Genomic DNA, 24684 nt, shown 5'->3' on the forward strand with positions numbered 1-24684 from the left:
CCAGTCATGGAGTATTTCAGAAAACCACTTTCATTTCCTGTCTGTGGTTTCCTCTGCTATGTCCTTGCACCCCAGCAGAGTCTGGCATGCAACAGGAGCTTCATGAATGTTTGTCTAGTGGGTAAGGAAATAAGCATATAATTGTCCTGAAACTAACTTCAGAAATGATCCTGGCCTGATTAATTTTGAGAGGAGGGGTAGGTTTTTTGCCCTCTCCTCACCCTGAGGCATCATGGAAACAAGGCCACACCTCGCTCAGAGTCTCTTATGCCAAGTGTCACACTGAGGCATGGGAGAGCAGGCCTCCTTGATCCAGGAATGGGTCTCCTGTCTGCATCCATTCGGAGAATGTTTATGTAAAGCTTGTGTGCCAGGCCCTGTTCTGAGTCCAGCTGGGAACAAGATACAAAAATCCCTTTTGTTGTGGAACTGACCCTACAGTTTATCATATGGACCTAAGCGCTGTTGCGGAACATGCCTCAATAGGTGGACATTTGAACAGACTTGAAAGGTGTGGGGGAAGAAAGCCATGTGGGTATCTAGGCAACGGTGCACCAGGGCAAGGTTACAGCCCGTGCAAACGCCCGGAGGTGAGTGCGCACCGGAGCATCCCAGGAGCAGTGAGGACAGAGAAGTGAGAAACAGGTAAGTCAGTCACTCGGTTCAGTCGCTCAATCGTGTCCGATTTTTTGCGACCCCATGGACTGCAGCACACCAGGCTTCCCTATCCATCACCAACTCCCGAAGCCTGCTCAAACTCATATCCATTGTGTCGTTGATGCCATCCAACCATCTCATCCTCTGTCATCCCCTTCTCCTCCCGCCTTCAATCTTTCATCAGGGTCTTTTCCAACGAGTCGGTTCTTTGCATCAGGTGGCCAAAGTATTAAGAGTTTCAGCTTCAGCATCAATCCTTCCAATGAATATTCAGGACTGATTTCCAAACAGGTGGGTCTTGGCAATAGAAGAAATAATGAGGGAACTAGGGGGGTCGGGGTGGGAGCTGGTAGCAGTTTTGTAGAAGAGGAGGGGTTTGGCCCCACCCCGCCCCAACCCCGCCCTCGGCCTTCCACTTAGCCGTCGAGCCTGGCCCGCCTCCAAACCCACCTCAGGCCCTGATCCAGGTTGCTACGGCGGGCAACCGCCCAGCAATGCCTCGCCCATGGTCCCACCCCCGCCCAGCTCCGCTCCTAGTTTGCTCCTCGGCGGCCACCGTCACCCGAGCCACCGCCCGCCTCGCGCGGTGCCTGTCCCGTTTCCGCTGCCCTTCCCCTCCTCACGCCGTGCGTGCTGTGCGTGCCGTGCGTGAGCGTGCGCGGGCTCGTCGGCCGGCGAGGGAGCAGCAAACGGCCGGCGGCGGGCGCCGCGCGGGGGGCGGGCGGCGCGGAGGAGGCGGCGGTGGCCATGGCCGAGGCGTCGCCGCAGCCCGGACGGTACTTCTGCCACTGCTGCTCAGTCGAGATCGTGCCGCGCCTGCCGGTGAGGCCCAGGCCGGGCGGGCGGGGGCCACTGCCTTGGCCCGAGGCGAGTTGGCACGGACGGGGAAACTGAGGTCCCCGCGGAGGGCCCGGAAGCGGCGGCCCTGGTGGCGCAGCGAGGCCGATGACCGGGAGGGAGCGGAGTCGGCCCCGAGCGCGGTCAGCGCTGCGGGCGCCTCGTGGGAGAGAGCCGTAGCTCTCCCAGGCCCGACGGCGGCCCGAGCCGGCGTTCTTGCGCCTTCCGGGGCCCGGGGTCTGGACCCAGGTGGGCCCTGTGCTCTCATCCGGGTGGAGGCCGCGGGACAGCTGCTCGTGAAAGGCTCGGTTTCCAGGCCCCTCAGCCCGGAACTTCCGAGTGGGTAGGTCCGGGATGGGGTCGGTGTCCCCCTCTTGGCCGACCCTCCCCCGCTGACTGGGAGGAAGGCTAGAAGGCACGGCACCCCTGGCCGGCCTCGCTCGTGGCATTTGCCGCTCGGCCAGCTCAGGAGGAGCAGGAAGAGGGCGATGTGGGGGGCCAGGGAAAGGGGCTGTGGGTGGCGACGATTGATTGAGCACCAGCTCTCCTTGGTCATCTGGCTGATTTAAGAACCAGATTCCCATCCCTGCTTTTCTTGCTGTGGACTTCCCTGGGGGAGTTAGCAGGAGTCGTGGGCATTATCCCAGCCACAGAGGAGAGTGAGCTAGAATGGAGACGGGTGCCCGGACCCAGGAGGCGAGTGTAAGATAAGGGAAGGGTGGTGTGGCTTCCAGAGGCAAGGGGATGAGGACCGGCAGATAAATGGAAACCTCGGTGAGCGAGCAGACTCGGGGGGCCGAGACTTGTCCGACTCCTCAACTCCAGCCTCCCGGAAGACGTACTGCTTCTGCCTCTTCCGGCTTCCTGTGCGCCCCAGCTCTGGGTCTGGTTTTCTCCACTGGCAGGAACGGTCGGGTTGGCGGGACAGCCCTCTAGCCTAGGTGAGCTGCAGGGAGCCCCTTGCAGCTGGTGTGAGCCCCGGACAGGCCCTGGGCCTTGGGCTTACCCCAGAGTGACCTGTCCACAGCCATCGGCAGCCCGGGGCCAAGTAGTCTGTGTAGTTAGCTGTTCTGGCCTCCCTTCCCAGGGCCAGCACGCGGCCGGATCCTGGCCATGTAGTCTCGGACCAGAAGGATCCTGATCTCTGTGGACAGTCTGTGGACACTGAGCTGGCGAGGGCCTTTCTAGTCACAGGATCCAGTGGTGACAAGGTAGCCATGACCTTTGCTCTCAGAGTTTACAGGGAGCCAATGCTGAGCAAATGATTGGCAAATATTTGATTTGTTGGAATGTTGGTAAATTCTGTTAGGAGCAAATATTGGAGGCAAGGGGACTGATTTGTGGGTTTGGGAGGGGTTTGACGGGGTCCTGTAGACAGGTGTCTGTTTATGAGTAGGGGTGCACTTGGTGTTCATGAGGGTAGGGAGGTGGGCTCTTAACCTGGTGACAGTGGGAGGCTCCCGCCAGCAGCACCCCTCCCACCTCCCCCTGCCCCACTGGGGCAGTGAGACTCGGGTGGCTGCAGGCTCTCTGCTCCCGGGGTTTCTCCCTGCAGCCATGAGACTCTGCCTCATTCTCCTCGCCCATCAGATGGGTTGGCGAGGGCACCCCTGTGCTCAAGAGTGCCGGCACAAGGGGGCCAGGATGCCCCGGAAGGGCGGGTGCCTGCCTGGAATGGGCGTGTGGGAGCAGGAACCGGGCAGGCCGGCCAGCTCAGAGGCCTCTGCTTGGGTGCACAGGCCCAGACTCGATCCCCCAGGAAACGGGAGCACCGGGGATGAGGTGGATCTAGGACATCCACGGGCCAGGCTCCTGGTGGCCTGACTGGTGGCGGTCATGGTTCTGTCTGCTGTCCTATGGACACCCCTGATTCTTCTCAGAAGTGTCCCTGAGCAGGGTCGGGGGGACGGGAACAAGCTCTGTTCCGTCGAACAGGCCACCTCGGAGAGCCGTCAGGGTGAAGAGAGAAGGTCCGTCCTCTGCACGGAGCCCCTGGGGCGCAGGCTGGTCCACCTGCCAGCTCAGTGTTAAGGCCATCATCTCTCCAGCTCCCACCTCAATGTCCCCCGTTCCCCGACACTCACCTGGCCAGGAACCTGGGGTCTGCATGTGGCATGAAGGGTGAGGCCTGTCTCCAAGGGCCTACTGTAGGGAGCAAGTGCTGAGTGAATGGAGTGCACGGTCTGTCCTGTGGGCCGCTGTTGCCATGGTAATAATGAGGGAGTATTCACCCTGGTCTCAGGAGAGAAGCTGTCAGCTGGGGATAGGTGCTCACGAGCTAGGGCCCTGCCAAGGTATATAGACTCTGTCTTATGGGGGGTGATCATTCCATCCCAGGGTGTCCCCATTTCTGTCACGGTGAGGTAATTAAATTTCTGGGATGTGCGGCCTCTGGAGGAGGGAGCATTGAAGACCCAGGTCTGGACCTTCTGCATGTGCAGCAGAGTCTGGGGCTTCCCTGAAACCAGGTCACTGTGGCTCAGGGGCCAATTCCAGAGCCTGGGGTTGAGACTACCCTCCATTTGCAGGTGGGGAGATGGAGGCTTGCAGCCGGGACCCAGCTTCCGAGAGGGGGCAAGCCAGGTAGATACCAGCTCAGGCTGTGGGGACCCAGGACAGGGAGAGGCCTAGGCCCTGAGATGGCCGGTCTGGGTTGTGCTGGGGCTCGGGGAACACAGGGACCCCTGAGGATGGCATGGTGATTGGCTCTCAGGCCCCAGGAGCAGCAGTGAGCCTCAGGGGTGGAGGACAGACACCCTATCTCCAGTGGGCGTGTTGCTCACCCCGCCCTGGCTCTCCCAGGCTTGCCCAGGGCAGGGTGCAGGCCTGGGAAGGGTGCCCGGGAGAGAGAGTTTTCTCACGGGGGTTCCGCCAGGCTTCAGGGAGGTTCTGGGCCTTCCTGTTGACCCAGGCCAGAAGGTTCCCAGCTTCCTTACCTCAGTCAGCTCAGACTCAACTGCAGCCACGTTTGCCCCTATCCATTGCCCTCCCCCTGCAGCCTCCTGGAGTGGGCAAGAACCTTGGCTACCAAGCACAGAGCCTCCAGTGACTGCGTTTCTTGGCCTATGAAATGTTGAAGTAAACGACAGGCTGAGTGACAGCCCTGGAAACCCCATGCCAGTGACAGCTATGGTGGGCACTCCCTGGGGGAGCCTCCCCTGGGCCCCACGCCCCTGCTCAGGAGGGCAGAGGGCTGCTGTCCTGCTGTTCCTGGTTCACAGTTTCAGTGCCACATGTCCCACCCACTTAAAGCTCAGGTCTTGCAGCCGGCCATCACCAGTGTCCTCGTCCAGGACATTTGGTTACTCAACAAGAAGACCCGTCCCCATCAGCAGTCACCTTCTTGGTCCCTGACAACCAGGATCCCACTCTGTCTGTGGATCTGCCTGTTCTGGATGTTTCCCATCAGTGGAATCACACTCTGTGTTCTGTGTCTACTTCTCTCAATGAGCACCGTGTTCTCAGGGTCCGTCCACATGGTAGCAAGTGTCAGGGCTTTCCTTTCCTTGTCTGAGTGATGCTCCCGGGGGTGGAGGGACATGTGGTTATGTTTGGCTGCTGTGCATGTGTGGGTTTCTGTGTGGACCTGTCTCTGTCACCCTGGTGGGTGCCTGGTGGGGCAATTGCAGGGTCATGGGGTGACCATGACTGTTTTCTGAGGACACTGCCCCATTTCATAGTCCACCTGCATGTGGGGGTTCCAATTTCTGCGCCGCCTCCCACAGTGGTCCCTGTCAGCTCTGTGGGTCCAGCCATCTGGGTGGATGTGGAGTGTGTCCCGCTGGTTTTGGTTTGCGTTTGCCTGTTGGCAGATCACGTGTACATCTCTTCTTGGCTCATTGCCAACTGTCTGTCTGTGGAGAATGCTGTTCTGATCCTCTGGCCGTTTTCTAACTGGGGCGTTTGTCTTTTGTTGTTGAATCGTAAGAGTTCATTACACATCTGGACACAGGTCCCCGGGACATGTGCAGCTCTGGCCTACCCTCCCGCCCGGCTCAGGAGGTGTCCTTTGATTCCCTAGCCCCTTTGCTCTCTGCAGTGGAGCAGGTGGGGGTCCCGCCTTCCTGACAGGTGCCTGGCCCCCAGCATCTTCAGGGCAGGCCACACCCCACACACCTCCATATTGTTCCCTACAGAGGGTGGCCCAGCCATCGGTGCCCCAGGCTCCTGGGGACTGGGACCATGGGCGGCCTCAGTGGAAGCACCTCACGCTTGCAGCCTTAGAACACATGTGGACCTGAGCCAGTTCCAGGCCCAACTAGTGGATTTGGCGCTCAGGCTCCCTGTCCCTGAGGGGCAGGGCCACCTCTCTGCTGACTGGAGACATCACAGTCTGCCTGCTGGCTGTCCAGCCTGGGGTCACAGGCCATACCTCAGGCAGTCCAGAATGTTCTGCAGGCCGGTTCCTCTGCCTGGGTATGCCTCCCACCCTCGGTGGCTGCCTCCTTGGGAGTTGGTCTCTGAGGCCCAGGTGGTCCTGGAGCCCCACTAGTCACTCTCCTAGTCACTCTCCTCCTTTATACTTGTGTGGGTGTGGAGGTGTTAGGGAACATTCTCAGGTCCCCCAAGTTGGGAAACTTCCCTGGACCCGTGTCAGCTGGCCCTTTGCTGCAGGCTTTGTCAGAGCCTTCATCAGGCCACGTGGCTGAGTGGAGGCCCCGAAACTGTGACTTCTGTCACTGTGGGGAGCACAGGCTGATGGACTCAGGGACGTGGGAGGTTGGGGATGTAACTTCCAAAGTCACGGCCCACCATGTGGGCAAGGAAGTCAGTGCACCAGCCCTGCCTGGGGCCACACGGCTGGAGCTAGCAGGTTCCCACCTGGGCCCTTGAGATGAGTCACACACACACACACACACACACACACACACACACACACACACCGCCTTGCCCTGAGATCATGCTTGCCTGCCCTGTCCTCCCCAGGATTACATCTGCCCAAGATGCGAGTCTGGGTTTATCGAGGAGCTTCCGGAGGAGACCAGGTAAGGCTGCCCCCCTCATGGACCCTCAGCCCAAGGGTGCGCTGGCTGGACCTGGGTCAGGGGTGGAGGGGGTCCGCCTTCATCTGACCCTCTGGCCATCTGTCTGGGGTGGGGTGCTCCTGCTGCTAATGGTGCCTGTCCTCAGGAGTGCAGAGAATGGTTCAGCCCCCTCCACAGCCTCTGCGGACCAGAGCCGGCAGCAACCGTTCGAGGTGAGAGGCAGCCTCCCCGCTCCCTGTGAGGGCTGCCCACCTCCCGCCCAGCCCTGGCCCCTGTCCCATGATGATGGCCCTCCTCTCTGCAGAATGTGGACCAGCCCCTGTTCACGCTGCCGCAGGGCTATGGGCACTTTGCTTTCGGCATCTTTGACGACAGCTTCGAGATCCCCACGTTCCCCCCTGGGGCGCAGGCTGATGATAGCAGGGACCCTGAGAGCCGGCGGGAGCGAGAGCAGCACTCCCGGCACCGGTACGGCGCCCGGCAGCCCCGCGCCCGCCTCACCGCGCGGCGGGCCACCGGCCGGCATGAAGGCGTCCCCACGCTGGAAGGGTGAGGGGGCCCGGGGGTGGCCGCGGGCGGGGGGCTTGGGGCGTCCAGCCCACCCCACCCGCTCAGGCAGAGCAACCAGCTGTCCTTTCAGGAGGTGCTGTGGGCACAAGGCATGGGTGCTGGCTCAGGGGCCGTCCTCCAGGCAGGGCGGGTCCCCTGTGGGTCCAGGTTGGCTGAGAGGCCGTGTGCCCCTCAGTGTCCTTCAGAGAGAGGCCTCCGCCCCAGGGCACAGGCAAACGGCAGTATCCGGTGTCCTTGCCCCTCCTGCGTGCAGGGTCCTGAGGACAGGATGGGAAGACCTAGAAGGCCCGTCCTAGCTCCACGGGACACAGGGCTGAGCGTCCTGTGGGTCTTTATAGATGGAGCTTGATTGCAGGCAGGCCGAGGCTAGTCCAGCCCCGGACATGGCCTGACTCACTGTGACCTCGCTGGCATGTTTCAGGGCCGCTGTGAGGAACAGGGCTGACTCCAGAGCTCCTGGTCCCCCCCTGACTCCCCCCATGGCACTCCTTCTTGGTTGCAAAATGGGGGTGGATGCAACTGTGTATCAACCGGCACTGTCCAGGCCTCAAGGAGACCTCTACCCCAGCACCCTTGTGTTTGGGCTTTTTCTCACCAGTTGAGAGTCCAGGCCCCCTACATTGGACCCTCCTCTTAAGGGCGCTAACCACGGGCCTGGCCACTCTGTTCCAGGATCATCCAGCAGCTGGTCAACGGCATCATCACCCCGGCCACCATCCCCAACCTGGGCCTGGGCCCCTGGTGAGTAGGGGAGGGGCCCCCTGTGCCCGGCCCACCCCTCTGCCACTTGAACCCCAGCCTTCTCTGCCCAGGGGCGTCCTGCATTCAAACCCGATGGACTACGCCTGGGGGGCCAACGGCCTGGACGCCATCATCACGCAGGTACAAGGGCCTTGCTCAGCTGGTGTGGGGACAACCCTACAGGCTGGACTCTGCCCCAGGAGGACAGAGTGTCTCCCGTGTCTGTGTCTTGGGTGGCACTTATGAGGCGGGGCTGTAGCCACCTTGGGGCCTTCTGCTGCATATTCTGTCACGGGTGCCTGCCCCCTGGTTGTAGCCATGTGAGGACTTGGGAGCCACCCTGGCCCTAGGAAGGGGCCGTGGTGTCCCTGGGGTGGCTACCAGCCCTGGCTACAAGGTGGTGATGAGCAGAAGAGTGGGCAGAAGCCCAGGGCTGGGCCTCCTGGGGCAGCTGACCTCTGACCCCTCAGGGTCGGGCCAGGACAAACTGGGCCTCGGTGCTTTTGCAGGTAACCCCGCCTTGCATTTCATAGCCCCGTGGGGCGAGGGGCCCCACCAGCCCACCTGCTCTCTGGCCTCTTGTCTTTCAGCTCCTCAATCAGTTTGAAAACACGGGTCCCCCACCCGCAGACAAAGAGAAAATCCAGGCCCTCCCCACCGTGCCCGTGACTGAGGAACATGTTGGTACGAGCCCCAGGGGTCAGCGGTGGGGTGGGGGGTTGGGGTTGGGTTTGGGCCAGTGACCCCTCCTCCCCAGGACACCTTGGGCAGGGCTGCAGGGGAGCTGCCCTGAGAGATGCACTCCTGCCCTGCAGGCTCGGGGCTGGAGTGCCCCGTGTGCAAGGATGACTATGGGCTGGGTGAGCATGTGCGGCAGCTGCCCTGCAACCACCTCTTCCACGATGGCTGCATCGTGCCCTGGCTGGAGCAGGTGAGCGGTGGGCCGGCCGGGACACTCCCCCGAACCCCTCACCCCCACTGCCTCTGAACTGTTCCCTCTCCTCTCTGTCTTGCAAAGCACGACAGCTGCCCCGTCTGCCGAAAAAGCCTCACAGGACAGAACACGGCCACTGACCCCCCGGGCCTGGCTGGGGTGAGCTTCTCCTCCTCCTCCTCCTCGTCCTCCAGCTCACCTGGCAATGAGAACCCGGCCAGCAGCTCCTGAGCAAACCGGCTGACCAGCCCCCAGGGCAACAGCAGACAGCCCACGTGCCCACGGACTGCAGCGCCACCGGGCCCGCCGCGGAGGAGGCTCGGAGGACCCACCCTTCCAGGCTGCGGAGGGAGCTCGGCCTCCCCAGGGACAACCCGGCTGGGCCGGGCGCCCGCACACACTGCCCGGGCGTCCCACCTTCCCTCCCCTTGGTCTCTGACCTCACCCTCTACATGTTCAACAGCGGAAAGGTTTTTATAATTTTAAATTATTACTGCTTTGAAATAAATGGACGTTTGAGTTCATTCGCGGCCCTGCATGATCTATGGAGAGACGGGGTGGAGCCACTCAGCTGGGGTCCTGGCTGCGTGGACAGGCCCTGCTCCCCACCCTGAACACTAGGGCCTGGGACACCAGGATAACCAGTGAAACAAGGACAAGACTGCTCTGACAGACATTTTTTAAAGGAGAAAATATGTGTATCTTGAAAGCTATTTAAAAATACACCTACTTAGAAAGAAGCCGGTGGTCGGCGTATTCCTTGTGTGCGTCGGTGCAGCCTGGGGCCCAGTCTGTCCACAGCAGGATCACTCTGCTCCCTCTGTGGGTGAGTGTCCAGCCTGTACCCCATGGGAGTGCCCCCCAAATTGGTCTTTTAAGTGGAAATGGCCACTGGGAGGGGTGGGAGCCTCCCCCACCTCCTGGCTCCACCCCTGCCCCCCCTGGGGGAGCTCAGCCCCCAGGAAGCTGACCTGGGACCCCCCTCAGCCTGCACACCCCAAGGCGCTGCACACCTTATAAGGGGCTCTGAGGCCAGTGTGTGTGGGTCTGCAAGGATGGCTGTGACAAATCACCAAACTTGATGGCTTAAAACAACACGTTTATCAACTTCAGTCTTGGGGTCACAATTTGGGTCTTAGAAGGCTAAATCCAGGCGTGGGCAGGGCTAGTCCCTCCCGAAGCTCCAGGGGAGTACCGACTCCCCACTTTTCCAGTTTCTAGAGGTGCCACATCCCTGGCTCACAGCCCCTCCCTCCATCCTCACAGCCAGCAGCGCAGCATCTCCTGTCTCTCTGCCTCTGACCCCCCCACCTCCCTCTTATAAGGACCCTGTGATGACACTGGGGCCCCCCGGAGGATCCAGGGTTGTCCCCATCTTAGGGACCTTAATCCCACCTGCAAAGTCCCCTATGCCCCATGAGGTGACATGTCCATGAGCCCTGGGACCAGGCCCTGCCAGTCCATGGCATCAGTGTACCCCAGCCCCCAGCCTCCCCACCTCCTTGCTGCCTCAAACACCCCAGTAGGTTCCCACCCCGGCATGTTTGCCTCCCCGTCTCCAGCCTGACTGGTGCCTTTGTTGAAGCCTCCCTGGCCCCCAGCTTGTGGCTGGATTCCTTACGCCCCTGCTCAGCTCACTGTCCACCTCCCCTCCAACTCAGTCTCTCTGAGCGCGGGGCCACATCTGTGGGGTCTGGTGGTGTTCCCTGTGCCCAGCAGAGCAGGTGCTCAATGCAGGTGAAACCAGTGAGTAACTGGACACGGGCTCGCCCCAAACCCCGCCTTCCCCAGCCTCACGCGTCTCCCGGAATCTCGGACCAGGCGTCACTGACCCTGGGACTCAGGAGACCAGGACTGGCAGGAAGAGCGTGGACGGGTGGTGTCGCTGTGTGCGGCCCCCGAGCCTCGGGGCGCCCCGACCGTCCAGAGCCAGGAACATAGGCCGGCCTTGGTGGCGCCAGCGGACTGACGCGTAGGTGTTGTAGCCGTTCTCCTCGATGCGTTCCCGGAACCTGCAGTGCGCAGCGCAGAACCGCTGCGGGGTGGGCGGTGAGCGGCCCTGGACACGCCCCCGAACACGCCCCCGCACACTTCTGCGCGCACCCCCGACCGCCCTGTGCACTTCCACTCACCGACCCATAGAGTCTGCCAAGGCGGTTCATGGCCACGTAGAAGCCACTGTGCACCGCCTTGAGCACCACGACGCCCACACGGATGGATCGGATCTCCAGGACGCCTGCAGGGAGGGGCTCTGTCAGGGCTCGCCCACTCCCCACTCCCCTACTCCCCCCCCACCCGCTCTCTCTGTTCATTCATTCATTCACGCGGGAAACATTCCCCATTGGAAACATTTCCCAAGTACCTCCTGTGTGCCTGGCCCTGTGCTGGGCGTGGGGACGCAGCAGGGGCCATGCAAGTCCTGAAGCTGTGGGACTGACGGGTGGGGGAAAGAGTACTCCAAGCCAGGGGGGCGGGGCAGGGGAGGTGGTAGGGGTGGGAATCAGTGGGGAAGGAGTAAGGCCTTTCTCTGGAGGCCAGTGGAGATCATCCCCAAGCTTTGCAGTAGCGGGGAGCCTGTTAGTCAGGGGTGAGAAAACCAAGTCAGAGGAGGTGAGTGCCTCTGTGACAGATATAGACCCCTGGCAGTGAGCACAGGCCCCGCGGGCCTTGCCCACAGTCCCCACAGTGCTGTTACCATAACTGATGGTGACAGCTCGGCTAGCCAGGCCCATGTCTTTACAGGGGAGACACCGCCCAGCCAACGGCCTGGGGGTGGGGCACAAGGTGTTCAGATCAACACTACCTCTAACACTGCTTGAGTGCCAACTGTATGCCAGGCATTGTATCCCACCAAGCCCACACACAGCTCCAGGAGAAAGGTGCTAATTGTGCCCACTTCCCAGGTGGGGAAACTGAGGCCTGAGAGGTGGCAGAGCCAGTTTCTCAGGCCCTGTTGCTGGATGGGTGACCCTAGGGCAGCCCTGCCCCATCTGAGCTGATGTTTCCTGTCCAGTGGAGCAGGGTTGGGGGACAAGCCCCAGCTCACACTCTGAGCCCCACCCAGGCACAGGGGCCTAATCTGGAGTCAAAGCCCTGCCCTCTGGTGTTCAGCCTGGACTTGGATGCCTTTGGTGATGGGGCACTCACCCCATGTCCCACAGGACATCTGCACCAGCTGTTTTTTGGGTGAGACACCCAGTTCCAGGTGGGGAAACCAAGGCTCAGAGAGAAGCAGTGACTATCCTAAGCCATCCAGCAGAGCCAGACTTCACCCCCAGCCCAGGGCCACCCTGCCTGGCCATGCCCACCACTGAGTGACCCGCCCAGCCAGTGCCCCTGTCCTTGCCCTCGTCTGGTGAGACTAATGAGGGCCTTGAGAGCCCCAGATGAAAGCAACTGGGAAGGGCAAGGTGATTATCTGCCCTAATGGTGGTGATTCAGGCAGTGGCCAGCACTGCCTCAGCTCCCCTACTCCCACTCTGCCCAGTCTCAGAGCTGCAGGGAGACTGAGACAGGCCTGGGGTCATTGACCGCCCTAGCCTCCCTTTTATTGCCAATCTCCTCCTTCTCTTTCTTTGCCCCTTCATCTCCTCTTACCTCATACATTCCACAAACACTTATTGAGTGTTTCCTGGTCAGGGCAGCAGGGATGTGACACCAACTCAGTGAGGTTCTGGGCACTGTAGAGCCCCAGCTCCATACCCCCACCTCCCACCCCAGGTAGGTCATTTGCCCTCTCTGTGCCTTAGTTTCCTCATCTGCCAAGTGGGTGTCCAGGAAGACATAGAGGGGACCCCAACTCAGAAGGGCCCTGAGTTTGGTTTTGCAGGCTGGGGAGTTCAGAGTTCAGACTCAACTCTGCCCTCACCTCATTATGTGCTGGGCCCATGGAGGCTCTTCCCGGAGTCCCAGCTTCCCCTCCCCTTCCCCTCTGGAGCCCCCGTGGTCCCAACCTCAACCATCTCTCTGAGACCCTTCTGCTGCTGAGCCAGGCCTGGAGGTGGGAGCTTCCCCCATGACCTTGACCTCAACTGTTCAACCCTCCTTCCAAGTGGGTTGGGCCCATTTTATAGTTGAGGAAACTGAGGCCCCAGACGGGAAATGACTTGGCCGCCACCACGCAGCCGAAGGAGCCTCCAGAACCTCCCTCAAATGAGAGAAGGAACGAGAACTGTGCACAGAACCTGAGTTGGTGTCACATCCCTGCTGCCCAGCCCTGCCTTTGCTATTTGCCTTTGTCCGCCTATCTGCCCTGTCCCCCGCCCCCGGGCAGCGGCCCCGGCTACTCACTGTCAGGGTTGTCGCGCCAGCGGGTGCCTTGCACGCGGCCGCTGGGGTCCACGAGCAGGAAGAAGTGGGTGGAAGAGAAGAGACGCCGCCAACGCACGTCGCCCTCCAGGTGCGGGTAGCTGCGCGGTCTCCGCGGAGTGTTTGGTGTCCCCGCGGCGCCGGGCGCCCGTGCCAGCAAAAGCCACACCAGGCCCAGCCATAGGCGGCCGCGCATGGCCACGCGCCCAACTCGCTGCCTGTTCTCGCCTCCCCGCGAGCATCCGCGGCTCTGCCATTGCGAGATCTGCGAGCAGAGCAACCGACCCGGCCGCCCCACGCAGGCCAATTGGAAGCCTCGGGGGCGGGGCCAGCTCCAGAGGGGGCGGGTCAGGATGCGGGGCGGGGATGTGGTCCGGGGACCGACCAATGCGGCTCCTCAGGGCGGGGCCAGAGCCCAGACGGCGGAACAACTACGCCTCTGGAGCGGGGAGGGTGGGCGGCCCCGGCAGATTGAGGAAAACCCTGCGGTCACTGCGCGTGTTTGTCTTGCGGGGCGGGGAGAGCGGTGCTTCTCCTTGAGTCACCAGATTGGTGTGAACGGACTGCGGGCGTGTGAGTGTTAAAGAGGTAGACTGCAGAGACCCACAGGGAGTCAGAGACAGAGAGACATAAAGACAGAGCCAACGGTGTAGGGAACTACCTTCATTATCTTGTACTAATAATATCCTGGAATGTGAAGTCAAGTGGGCCTTTGAAAGCATCACTACGAACAAAGCTAGTGGAGGTGATGGAATTCCAGTGGAGCTATTCCAAATCCTGAAAGATGATGCTGTGAAAGTGCTGCACTCAATATGCCAACACATTTGGAAAACTCAGCAGTGGCCACAGGACTGGAAAAGGTCCGTTTTCATTCCAATCCCAAAGAAAGGCAATGCCAAAGAATGCTCAAACTACCACACAATTGCACTCATCTCACACGCTAGTAAAGTAATGCTCAAAATTCTCCAAGCCAGGCTTCAGCAATATGTGAACCATGAACTTCCTGATGTTCAAGCTGGTTTTAGAAAAGGCAGAGGAACCAGAGATCAAATTGCCAACATCCACTGGATCATGGAAAAAGCAAGAGAGTTCCAGAAAAACATCTATTTCTGCTTTATTGACTATGCCAAAGCCTTTGGCTGTGTGGATCACAATAAACTGTGGAAAATTCTGAAAGAGATGGGAATACCAGACCACCTGATCTGCCTCTTGAGAAATCTGTATGCATGTCAGGAAGCAACAGTTAGAACTGGACATGGAACAACAGGCTGGTTCCAAATAGGAAAAGGAGTACGTCAAGGCTGTATATTGTCACTCTGTTTATTTAACTTATATGCAGAGTACATCATGAGAAACACTGGACTGGAAGAAGCACAAGCTGGAATCAAGATTGCCGGGAGAAATATCAATAACCTCAGATATGCAGATGACACCACCCTTATGGCAGAAAGTGAAGAGGAACTCAAAAGCCTCTTGATGAAAGTGAAAGTGGAGAGTGAAAAAGTTGGCTTAAAGCTCAACATTCAGAAAACGAAGATCATGGCATCCGGTCCCACCACTTCATGGGAAATAGATGGGGAAACAGTGGAAACGGTGTCAGACTTTATTTTTCTGGGCTCCAAAATCACTACAGATGGTGACTGCAGCCATGAAATTAAAAGACGCTTACTCCTTGGAAGGAAAGTTATGACCAACCTAGATAGCATATTCAAAAGCAGAGACATTACTTTGCCAACAAAGGTCCGTCTAGTCAAGGCTATGGTTTTTCCTGTGGTCATGTATGGATGTGAGAGTTGGACTGTGAAGAAGGCTGAGTGCCGAAGAATTGATGCTTTTGAACTGTGGTGTTGGAGAAGACTCTTGAGAGTCCCTTGGACTGCAAGGAGATCCAACCAGTCCATTCTGAAGGAGATCAGCCCTGGGATTTATTTGGAAGGAATGATGCTAAAGCTGAAACTCCAGTACTTTGGCCACCTCATGCGAAGAGTTGACTCATTGGAAAAGACCCTGATCCTGGGAGGGATTGGAGGCAGGAGGAGAAGGGGACGACAGAGGATGAGATGGCTGGATGGCATCACTGACTCGATGGACGTGAGTCTGAGTGAACTCCGGGAGTTGGTGGTGGACAGGGAGGCCTGGTGTGTTGCGATTCATGGGGTCGCAAAGAGTCGGACACATCTGAGCGACTGATCTGATCTGAATAATAACCTACCCACTCCAGTATTCTTGGATTTCCCTGGTGGCTCAGACGGTGAAGAATCCACCTGCAATGCGGGAGACCTGGGTTCGGAAGATGCCCTGGAGGAGGGCATGGCAACCCATCCAGTATTCTTGCCTGGAGAATCCCTATGAACAGAGGAGCCTGGAGGGCATCATGCGTCCATAGGGTCGCAAAGAGTCGAACACAGACAGAGCGACTAAGAAGGAGCAGCTTAAAGGAAAAGAATCTGAAAAGGAATCTGTATGTATAACCAAATCACTTTGCTATACATGTGAAACTAACACAACATTGTAAAAAAATTTATATATTTCTTTTTGGCTGTGCTGGGTCTTTGTTGCTGCACACAGACTTTCTCTAGTTGCAGCGAGTGAGGGCTACTCTGGAGTTGCGGTGAGGCGCATGGGCTTAGTTGCCCCATGGCATGTGGATTCTTCCCCTACCAGGGATTGAACCGGTGTCCTCTCTTGACTAAGGAAGTCCACAACATTGTAAATTAACTACACTTCAATTTGTCAAAAAAAGGTTAGAAAAGAGAGAGAGAGCCAGAAACAGAGAGAGACAGACAGAGAGACAGTCAGAAACAAGAGACTGAGAGGGAGAGACAGAGAAACAAGAGATAAAGCTACAAGGAGAGACAGAGTCAGTTGGGATAGAGATGGGTAAGACAGAGACAGCATGAGAGAGACAGAGAGATGGAAAAATTGGGCAGAAAAACAGGAGACAGAGAGCTGCCCAGGGGTCAGAGGTTGGGATGGAAGTTCTGGCCCAAATGTCTGTCCATGTTACCCAGACCCCTGGACTGGGTGGCCATGCCCAGGAGTACGGGGGTGGGGGTCAGTCTACCCTTCCAACTGGAGCTTCCTGAGAGCCAGGCTGGTGGCTGGGGTTCCACTGAGGGGTTGGCCCTGGGAAATGTGGTAGAGGAGCAGGTGAACTATTTGAAGGATACTGTGAGCAGAGGTATTTGGGCAGGAAGGTGGCTGACAGGAGGATGGAGAGGTAGGCGTGTCCAAGGCCAGCCAATGGGAACAGGGATGCTGACCAAGGCCAGCGCCCATCCCTAGCATCTGGCTTTGCCCATCCAAGGGGGTAGGAATGGGGCTACCTCAATTACACCCACACCTGCTTGTCATGTACAGACACACCTGGAGCCTTGGGCCCCACGAGGTGAGTGCAGTGAAGCTTCACAGACTCAGCCAAGCAGCAACATTGCCAAGCAGGGAAACTGAGGCCCAAGCAGGGCAGGGCCTTCCCCCAAGCCCCACACAGGACACATGCCTGGGCTCAGAGCCCTGCCTTTCAGCTTCCGGTGCCTCATTCCTACGGCCACAGCTACAGAAGGCACATTTAAGTAGCACAAGCCTGCCCTAATGGACTTCTGGGGGGCAACCAGTCCAGCCAGATGCATGGCCAACATGCCTCCCTGGTGTTTCTGGGGATCCACCACTCCTCATCCTGCCTAGTAGGATCATGCAGGGGTGTGACAGACACCCAGGACTGAGATGGGGGTCCCGCTCAGCCCGTATCCTTATACTCAGAGGGATTTGCCCACGGGCATCACCCTCCCAAGTCTTGGCTCCTCCTCTGGAAGATAGGGCAGGAGAGGCAGGCCAGAAGGATGGATGAGATAGTCCATGACCTTGCTGGTCCTCCGAATGACACCTTCAGTCCCGGCCCACCAGGAGCTTGGTCTTCCCTTCCTAGACTGTCCCAACCCCAACCTGCCAGGAGGACAAGATCCAGGACTCTGTGTGACCAGGGTTGAGGGGAACATGCCTGGAAAGACAGCTGTGCTCCAGGTGCTTCTAACAACAGCATCACTGAGACAGAGTTCACACATCACACAGTTCACCCAGGAAACTGCAATTAGTGCTTTTAGCACAGAGTTGTTGATGCTTAGCTCTAATTCCAGAACATTCCATCTCCCAAAGAGAAGCCCTGTTCTCATCAGCAGCACTCCCACCCCCTCCCGCAGCCCCTGACAACCCAATTTCTCTGTCTGTGGATCTACCTGTTCCAGACGTTTCCCATGAGTGGAATCACACCCTGTGTGTCCTTCTATGTCCGCTTCTCTCACTGAGCATCGTGTTCTCAAAGTCCATCCATGTGGTAGTGGGTGTCAGGGCATCTCTTCTTTTCATGACCAAGTGATGCTCCCTGTGTGAAAGGACCATATTCTATCGATCATCTATAGATGGATTTGAGGTTGTTTCCACATTTTGGCTGTTGTGAATTGTGCTGCTGTGGACATTCATGTACAAGTTTATGTGTGAACACAAGTCTCCATTTCTCTCATGCAGGTACCCAGGAGTGGAGCTGCTGGGTTATATGGTGATTCTGTGGTTGGCTTCTTTTTTAAAAATTAAATAATTAATTTATTTGCCTACCTAGGGTCTTAGTTGTGGCAGGCAGGCTTCTCTAGTGGCGGCACACAGGCCTTGTTGCCCTGCAGCATGTGAGGTCTTAGTTCCCTAAGGAGGAATCAAACCCATATCCCCTGCATTGGAAGGCAGATTCTCAACTACTGGACCACCAAGAAAGTCCCTGGTTGGCTTTTTGAGGGCCTTATTCCACAGCAGCTGCCCCATCTTACATTCCCACCAGCTGTGCACAAGGGCTCCAGTGTCCCCACCTCTTCACTGGCAGCTGTTATGGGCCATGGTTTTGACTGCAGCCATCCCAGCAGGGTACAGTGGTGTGTTGCTGTGCTTTTCTGGAAGACGTCAAGCCTATGGACAAGTTACAAGAGCAGCACAATGAACGCCCTGTTCTGGGAGTTCTCAATTCTTCATATTATTTATTTCCATCAGCTGGAGGATGGATATATACACTGCAGCAAAATCACACCATGCAGCCATGAAAAAAGAGTAACACCCTGAACACACAACAACGTGGATGACTTTCAGAACAAGAAGAAGTTGGACATAGCAGAGGTCTGTCTGTGGGACAGTCTAGAAAACCAACCCACCCACCGTGAGAACTGTCCAAAGGCTGTCATCCTTGAGGGCAGTGATGGGGGATGTGAGAGGGTTTCAGGGGTTGGGTCTTCTCTGGAACACCCTGTGTTCTGGAAAATTAATTGAACTGTATTTTTGATGTGTGCAGTGTTCCATGTTTTACCAGGAAAAATACACACCTGTGGTCTGTTTATGTACATGGCTGTTCAAGAGGCAGCCTCTGACATTCGGCTGCTTCACCCTTAAGTCTATTGGTTCAATTGTTTTGCCTTTTTTTTTTTTTTTTTTCCCTTTTGGTCAGGCTGCACAGCTTGTGAGATTTTAGTTCCCTGAACCTGGGCCCTCCGCAGTGAAAGAGCCAAGTCCTAACCACTGGACTACCAGGGAATTCCCAAATGAGCCTTGAACCCTGAGGTCCTCCACAGAAGCCAGGCTGCAACATCATCCCTCATCTATGCTCCAGTGTCCCCTCTTGTCACTGTGACATCCTCCAGCACCTTTTTTTCTCATCCCAAATCCAGGTGGGGCACATGCAGGGCCCTCCCTTCCCCTTTGTCTCTGTGACTGAATGAATAAAGATCCACAAAAACATGTCTATATTCTAACCCCCGGAACCTGTGGATTTGACCTTATTTGGAAAGAGTCTTGGCAGCTGCCATTAAATGAAGGTCTTCAGACAAGGAGATTGTCCTCAGGGGCCCTAAATGCAGCTGCAAGTATCCTTATGAGAGACACAGACTCAGAGCAGAGGCCAGTGACAAAAAAGGCAGAGGCTGGAGGGAGGCCACCACCAGCTCAGGATGCCTGGGGCTCCAGAAGCTGGAAGAAGCAGGAAGGACCTTCCCCGGGCACCTCCGAACAAGTCACGGCTTTGCCCACACCCTCATTTCATCCCAGTGATGCTAGTTCTGAATGTCTTGTCTTCAGAAATATGAGAAAAGACATATCTGTTGTTTGAGATACCAAGTTTGTGGTCATTTGTTACAGTGGCCCAGAGAATGTGATGCCATACCCTTTCATCTAGAGAGTTGCCCTTGCCTTTCTCAACACGTCTTCATTTTTTAATTAATTGTTTATTGAAGTGTAGTTGATTTACAATATTGTGTTAGTTTCTAGGGTACAGCAAAGTGAATTGGTTATACGTATACACACATCCACTCTTTTTTACATTTTTTTTCCCATATAGGTCATTACAGAGTATTGAGTAGAGTTCCCTGAGCTATGCAGTAGGTCCTTATTAGTTATCTATTTTAGTTATTCATTATTTATTTTAAAACTATTTTTACCTTTTTGGCCACGCTGTGCAGCATGTGGGATCTTATTCCCCTATCAGGGATCGAACACATGCCTCCTGCAGTGGAAACTTGAAACGTTAACCTCTAAACCTCCAGAGAAGTCCCATTAGTTATCCCCCCCCCTTTTTTTTTTCTTTTTTAACTCTGCTGGCTCTTTGTTGCTGGAAGTGGGGCTACTCTGTGGTGGCGTGCGGGCTTCTCATCATGGTAGCTTCTCTTATTGCAGAGTACAGGCTACAGAGCAGAGGCTCAATAGCCCAAAGTGGCAGATGGGCTTAGTTGCTCAAGGGATCTTCCCCAACCAGGAATCAAATCCATGTCCCCTACACTGGCAGGAAGATTTCTGGGACCACCAGGGACCTCTCAGTTATCTATTTTATATATAGCAGTGTGTATATGTCAATTCTAATCTCCCAAGTTATCCCTCTCCTTCCTTTCAACACTACTGAAGTCTCATAGAGAGTGCCACAGCCTAAACTCATCTGACCATCTCTTTGTTTGATCTGGGTGAGATGTTTTGGCATCTCTTTAGTATGTTCACTGGCATACATGAACAGCTTCTGAAATGTAGTCTTGCCTAAGCCACAACATCTCGACACCACGTCCCTCTCTTAAGGGCATCTGTCTCCACCTGTCTCATGGGTTATTCATATTTTCTTGCTTCAGTTTTACAAGGAAACGTGATATCCCCATCCGGAGTGGAAAACCAGAGCCACACACTGACTCACTGACAGCTGAAGAAGAAATACAAAGAGAAGAGACCATGTGACAAGGTCTCAGAGCAGCAGGACCCCAGCCTGCGAGCCATGATATGGTGACACACAGGTGGCACCAAAAGAGACCACCCCCACTCAGAACCTGAGTGCAACTGAGAGGCAGAAACTGAGCAGAAACTGAGAGAAGAGCTGGCTTGTGAGGAGACACTGCTTTAGGGCATGTGATGTCCCAGTGAACAGAAGAGAAAACTGAGGCAAAAGAATTCAGAAGTCTTGGCTTCCAGCCCAGGCTCCTTGCACTGCCAGCCTGTGGGGATGTAAGCGGCTGTCTTTAGGTCTCAGGGAGTGCGGGGGGGGGGGGGGGGGTCCAGCTGACTCAGCATACCCCGCTTGAGACCAGGAAGGCAACCCCAGGTGTGAGTCACTTCTGAGGTCACGGCCCCCCAGGGCATATTGGGGTGGAATGGGTGGGTTCCAGAGGACGCTGCCATCTGTTGAAAACATTCCCAGCCGGTGGCATCACGTCGCACAGGCCCGCGTGGGCAGCTGCGTCTGGAATGTGCTGTTAAGAGCTCCCAGACCTGGGAGTAAGGCCCCTTTAAAGTTCAGGTTCAGCCTCCACTCTCGACACTGACACTGGGGAGACTGAGGTCTGAGCATCTGGGGATAGGTGTTGGCTTGAGCTGAGGCCCCAAGGCCAGCTGTAGTGTGACCCCTGAACACCCTTCCAGCTTTGTCTCTCTCTCCCACTGCTTCACAGATCACAGCCTTGTCATGGCGAAGGGGCTTGCACAACTCAGTGAAGCTGTGAGCCGTGCTGTGCTGTGCCACTCAAGATGGATGGGTCAGGATGGAGAGTTCTGACAAAATGCAGTCCATTGGAGGAGGAAATGGCAGCTCACTTCAGTATTCTTGAGAACCCCATCAACAAAAAAGGCAAAAAGATATGATACCAGAAGATGAGTCCCAACCCCCTAGGTTGGAAGGTGTCCAATATGCTACTGGGGAAGAGGGGAGGGCAATTACTAAGCTCCAAAAAGAATGAAGCAGCTGGGCCAAACAGGAAATGATGCTTAACTGTGGATGTGTCTGGTGATGAAAGTAAAGTCCAATGCTGTAAGGAACAATATTGCACAGGAACCTGGAATGTTAGTTACCTGAATCAAGGTAAATTGGAAGTGGTCAAGCCAGAGATGGCAAGAGTGAACATCGATGTTTCAGCAATCAGTGAACTAAAATGGACAGGAATGGGTGCATTTAACTCGGATGACCATTAAATCTACGACTGTGGGCAAGAATCCCTTAGAAGAAATGGAGTAGCCCTCATAGTCAACAAAATAGTTCAAAATGCAGTACTTGGGTGCAATCTCAAAAATGACAGAATGATTTCAGTTTGTTTCCAAGACAAACCATTCAACATCATGGTAACCCAAATCTATGACCCAACTACTTATGCCACAGAGAACTATACAAAAAAGGTCTTAATGGTCTGGATAGCCACGATGGTGTGGTCACTCACCTAGAGCCAGACATCCTGGAGTGTGAAGTCAAGTGGACCTTAGGAAGCATTACTATGAACCAGCTAGTGGAGGTGATGGAATTCAGCTAAGCTATTTAAAATCCTAAAAGATGATGCTGTTAAAGTGCTGCACTCAATACATCAGCACATTTGGAAAACTCAGCAGTGGCCACAGGACTGGAAAAGGTCAGTTTTCATTCTAATCCCAAAGAAGAGCAATGCCGAAGAATGTTCAAAGTGCTGTACAATTGCACATATTTCACATGCTAGTAAGGTAATGCTCAAAATCGTTCAAGCTAGGCTTCAGCAGCATGTGAACCAAGAACTTCCAGATATACAAGTTGCTGTACAAGCTAGGTTTAGAAAAGGCAGAGAAACCAGAAATCAAATCGTCAACATTCGTGGCTCATAGAGAAAGCAAGGAAATTCCAGAAAAACATCTACTTCTGCTTCATTGACTACACTAAAGCCTTTGACTGTGTGTGTGCTTAGTCACTCAATCGTGTCCAATTCTTGCGACTCCATAGACTATAGCCTGCCAGGCTCCTCTGTCCATGGGATTCTCCAAGCAAGAATACTGGAGTGAGTTGCCATTTCCTTCTCCAGGGGAATCTTCCCAACCCAGGGATCGAACTGGGTCTCCTGCATTGCAGGCAGACTCTTTACTGACTGAGCTACAAGGGAAGCTTTGACTGTGTGGATTACAAAAACTGTGGAAAATTCTTAAAGAGACAGGAATACCAGACCATCTTACTTGTCTCCTGAGAAACCTATAGGTGGATCAAGAAGCAACAGTTAGAACCAGACATGGAACAACAGACTGGGAAAGTAGTACGTCAAGGCTACATATTGTCACCCTACTTATTTAACTTCTATGTAGAGTACATCATGCAAAATGCCAGGCTGGATGAATCACAAGCTGGAATCAAGATTGTCAGGAGAAATATAAATAACCTCAGATATGCAGATGATACCCCTCTAATGGCAGAAAGCGAAGAGGAACTAAAGAGCCTCTTGATGAGGGTGAAAGAGCAGAGTGAAAAAGCTGGCTTAAAATTCAACATTAAAAAAACTAAGATCATGACATCTGGTCACATCTCTTCATGACAAATAGGGGAAAAAGTAGAAGCAGTGACACATTTTCTTTTCTTGGGCTCCCAAATCACTGTGGACAGTGACTGCAGCCATGAAATTAAAAGACACTTGCTCCTTGGAAGGAAAGCTATGACAAGCCTAGATTATTAAAAAAGCAGAGAAATCACTTTGCCAACAAAGGTCTGTCTAGTCAAACCTTTGGTTTTTCCAGTAGTCATGTATGGATGCGAGAGTGGGACCATAAAGAAGGCTGAGTGCTAAAGAACTGATGCTTTTGCACTGTGGTGCTGAAGGAGACGCCACTGAGTCTCTTGGACTGCAAGGAGATCAAACCAGTCAATTCCAAAGGGAATCAACCCTGAATATTCATTGGAAGCACTGATGCTGAAGCTGAAGCTCCGACACCTCAGACACCTGATGCAAAGAGGTGACATTGGAAAAGACCCTGATGCTGGGAAAGATTGGAGACAGGAAGGAGTGACAGAGAATGAGTTGGTTAGATAGCATCACAGGGGAGGCTGGTGTGATGCAGTCCATGTCAGAAAGAGTGGGACACAACATAGCAACTGAACAACAACCATCTCTCTCCCAAACACTGCTCCAATTCCAACAGTTTATCCACAATTGTTCTTGCCTCAAGGCTTTTGTATTAGATAGGATTGCAGCTTGAAGGAAAGTTACACCACTTATTCCTATTATCATCCTTCACATACCAGCTGATCCCAGAATAGACACTCCCTCCCCTGACCTCAGTTTCTCCACCCGAATGATAAGGTGGGGCATACCTTTCAGGTCTGATTCTAAAGCTCTGGCTTGCTCACCCCTGAGTGGGATCTGTCTGGAGACTAGGGCGGAGACGTTTCAGGCTCCAGGGAGTATTTTATTCCAATTATCATTGCTCTTCCCATCCCACTCCACTTCTGGCCTTGGAAACTAGTGGGTAAACAGAGGCCAGAAAGAGTGTATAAGGGTAAAGTTTAGGAAACACCGTGATGCAGCTCATCCTTGGCTTTGGGACTTGGAGTCAGATGGGCCTGGGGTCATTCCAGTGTCTCTGATATTCGTGATGTGTCTTTGGGCAACTTTATTTACCTTCTGAACCTCAGTTTCCTCCCGATAAACTGGAGATAGTAATAGTTACCTCCCCAAAGCTATCATTGGATCAATGAAGATGGACAGGAATTTGTAAATTGCGGAATGCTGTCCTAATTATTTGGCATGCGTGAGTGCTCAGTCATGCCTGACTCTTTGCGACTCCGTGGACTGTAAGGCCCCCAGACTCCTCTGTCCATGGAATTTTCCAGGTAAGAATACTGGAGTGGGTGGCCATTTCCTCCTCCAGGGGAACGTCCCCACCCGGGGATGGAACCCGTGTCTCCTGCATTGGCAGGTGGAGTTTTTACCACTGAGCCACCTAAGAAGCCCAATTATTCGGGGACTATTCCTTAAACCAGGGGTCCCCAACCCCCTGGGCCACTACTCCTGCCCGTTGTGGTCTGTTGGGAACCCAGCTACACAGAAAGAGGTAAGTAGTGAGGAAAACCCAACCCATCTTCCTCCTCCTCCGCCCCGATGGAAAAAATGTCTTCGAAACCGCTCCCTGGTGGCAAAAACGTTGGAAACCACCGCTTTAAACAGAAATAACAACAAAACTCAGGTTCCGGGTCCTCCCAAAGATGGCTTAGAGTGTTGCCCAAGCAACGGCTCTGTCCCGCCCCTCCTGGACAGGGAACAGCCAATCAGCGGGCACTACCGGCTCATGCCCCACCCTTCAGGGCCCGCTGCCTCCTGGGAGTTGTGGTTCCCCTGGTGCCTTCCCGGTTTGTGGTCTCTTCGCGGCCGCCGTAGG

At 55.4% G+C, this 24684-nt stretch overlaps 2 protein-coding genes across 10 annotated transcripts; one reads left to right on the forward strand and one right to left on the reverse strand.

Moving 5' to 3' along the window:
- The first annotated feature begins 1136 nt into the window (after positions 1-1136).
- On the forward strand, positions 1137-9248 carry RNF126 (ring finger protein 126). Of its 5 annotated transcripts, XR_006641408.1 has the most exons (10): positions 1137-1479; positions 4023-4077; positions 6421-6479; positions 6625-6691; positions 6784-6947; positions 7722-7790; positions 7862-7931; positions 8381-8474; positions 8606-8721; positions 8809-8876. XR_006641408.1 is itself a non-coding variant. In XM_025292814.3 (9 exons), the coding sequence occupies exons 1-9, from the start codon at positions 1405-1407 to the stop codon at positions 8953-8955; spliced, it is 909 nt and encodes a 302-aa protein (XP_025148599.1). In that variant the 5' UTR covers positions 1305-1404; the 3' UTR covers positions 8956-9248. The 5 variants fall into 5 exon arrangements, 4 of the variants coding, with proteins under 4 accessions (XP_025148599.1, XP_044803608.1, XP_006052801.1 ...); XM_025292814.3 differs by lacking the exon at positions 4023-4077 and having other exon boundaries at positions 1305-1479; positions 6817-7028; positions 8809-9248; XM_044947673.2 differs by lacking the exon at positions 4023-4077 and having other exon boundaries at positions 1306-1479; positions 8809-9248.
- Positions 9249-9389: 141 nt separating this feature from the next.
- Positions 9390-13347, reverse strand: FGF22 (fibroblast growth factor 22). Of its 5 annotated transcripts, none has more exons than XM_044947674.2 (4): positions 13015-13347; positions 10861-10960; positions 10557-10759; positions 9390-9563 (listed from the first exon to the last, which is right to left on the reverse strand). In XM_044947674.2, the coding sequence occupies exons 1-4, from the start codon at positions 13226-13228 to the stop codon at positions 9451-9453; spliced, it is 630 nt and encodes a 209-aa protein (XP_044803609.1). In that variant the 5' UTR covers positions 13229-13347; the 3' UTR covers positions 9390-9450. The 5 variants fall into 5 exon arrangements, with proteins under 5 accessions (XP_044803609.1, XP_044803611.1, XP_044803612.1 ...); XM_044947676.2 differs by having other exon boundaries at positions 10557-10736; positions 10857-10960; XM_044947677.2 differs by having other exon boundaries at positions 10857-10960.
- Positions 13348-24684: the final 11337 nt, after the last annotated feature.

The sequence above is a fragment of the Bubalus bubalis genome, chromosome 9, assembly GCF_019923935.1.
Source record: "Bubalus bubalis isolate 160015118507 breed Murrah chromosome 9, NDDB_SH_1, whole genome shotgun sequence".
NCBI classification, from domain to species: domain Eukaryota; kingdom Metazoa; phylum Chordata; class Mammalia; order Artiodactyla; family Bovidae; genus Bubalus; species Bubalus bubalis.

Coding starts and splice junctions, on each gene's coding strand:
- RNF126 (XM_006052739.4), top strand. CDS start 1,405: ATGGCCGAGGCGTCGCCGCAGCCCGGACGGTACTTCTGCCACTGCTGC. Junction 7,791..7,861: donor AACCTGGGCCTGGGCCCCTG/GTGAGTAGGGGA, acceptor TTCTCTGCCCAG/GGGCGTCCTGCATTCAAACC. Junction 7,932..8,380: donor TGGACGCCATCATCACGCAG/GTACAAGGGCCT, acceptor CTTGTCTTTCAG/CTCCTCAATCAGTTTGAAAA.
- FGF22 (XM_044947674.2), bottom strand. CDS start 13,228: ATGCGCGGCCGCCTATGGCTGGGCCTGGTGTGGCTTTTGCTGGCACGG. Junction 10,760..10,860: donor CGCCTTGGCAGACTCTATGG/GTCGGTGAGTGG, acceptor CCCACCCCGCAG/CGGTTCTGCGCTGCGCACTG. Junction 9,564..10,556: donor CTGGTCTCCTGAGTCCCAGG/GTCAGTGACGCC, acceptor CATGGGGTACAG/GCTGGACACTCACCCACAGA.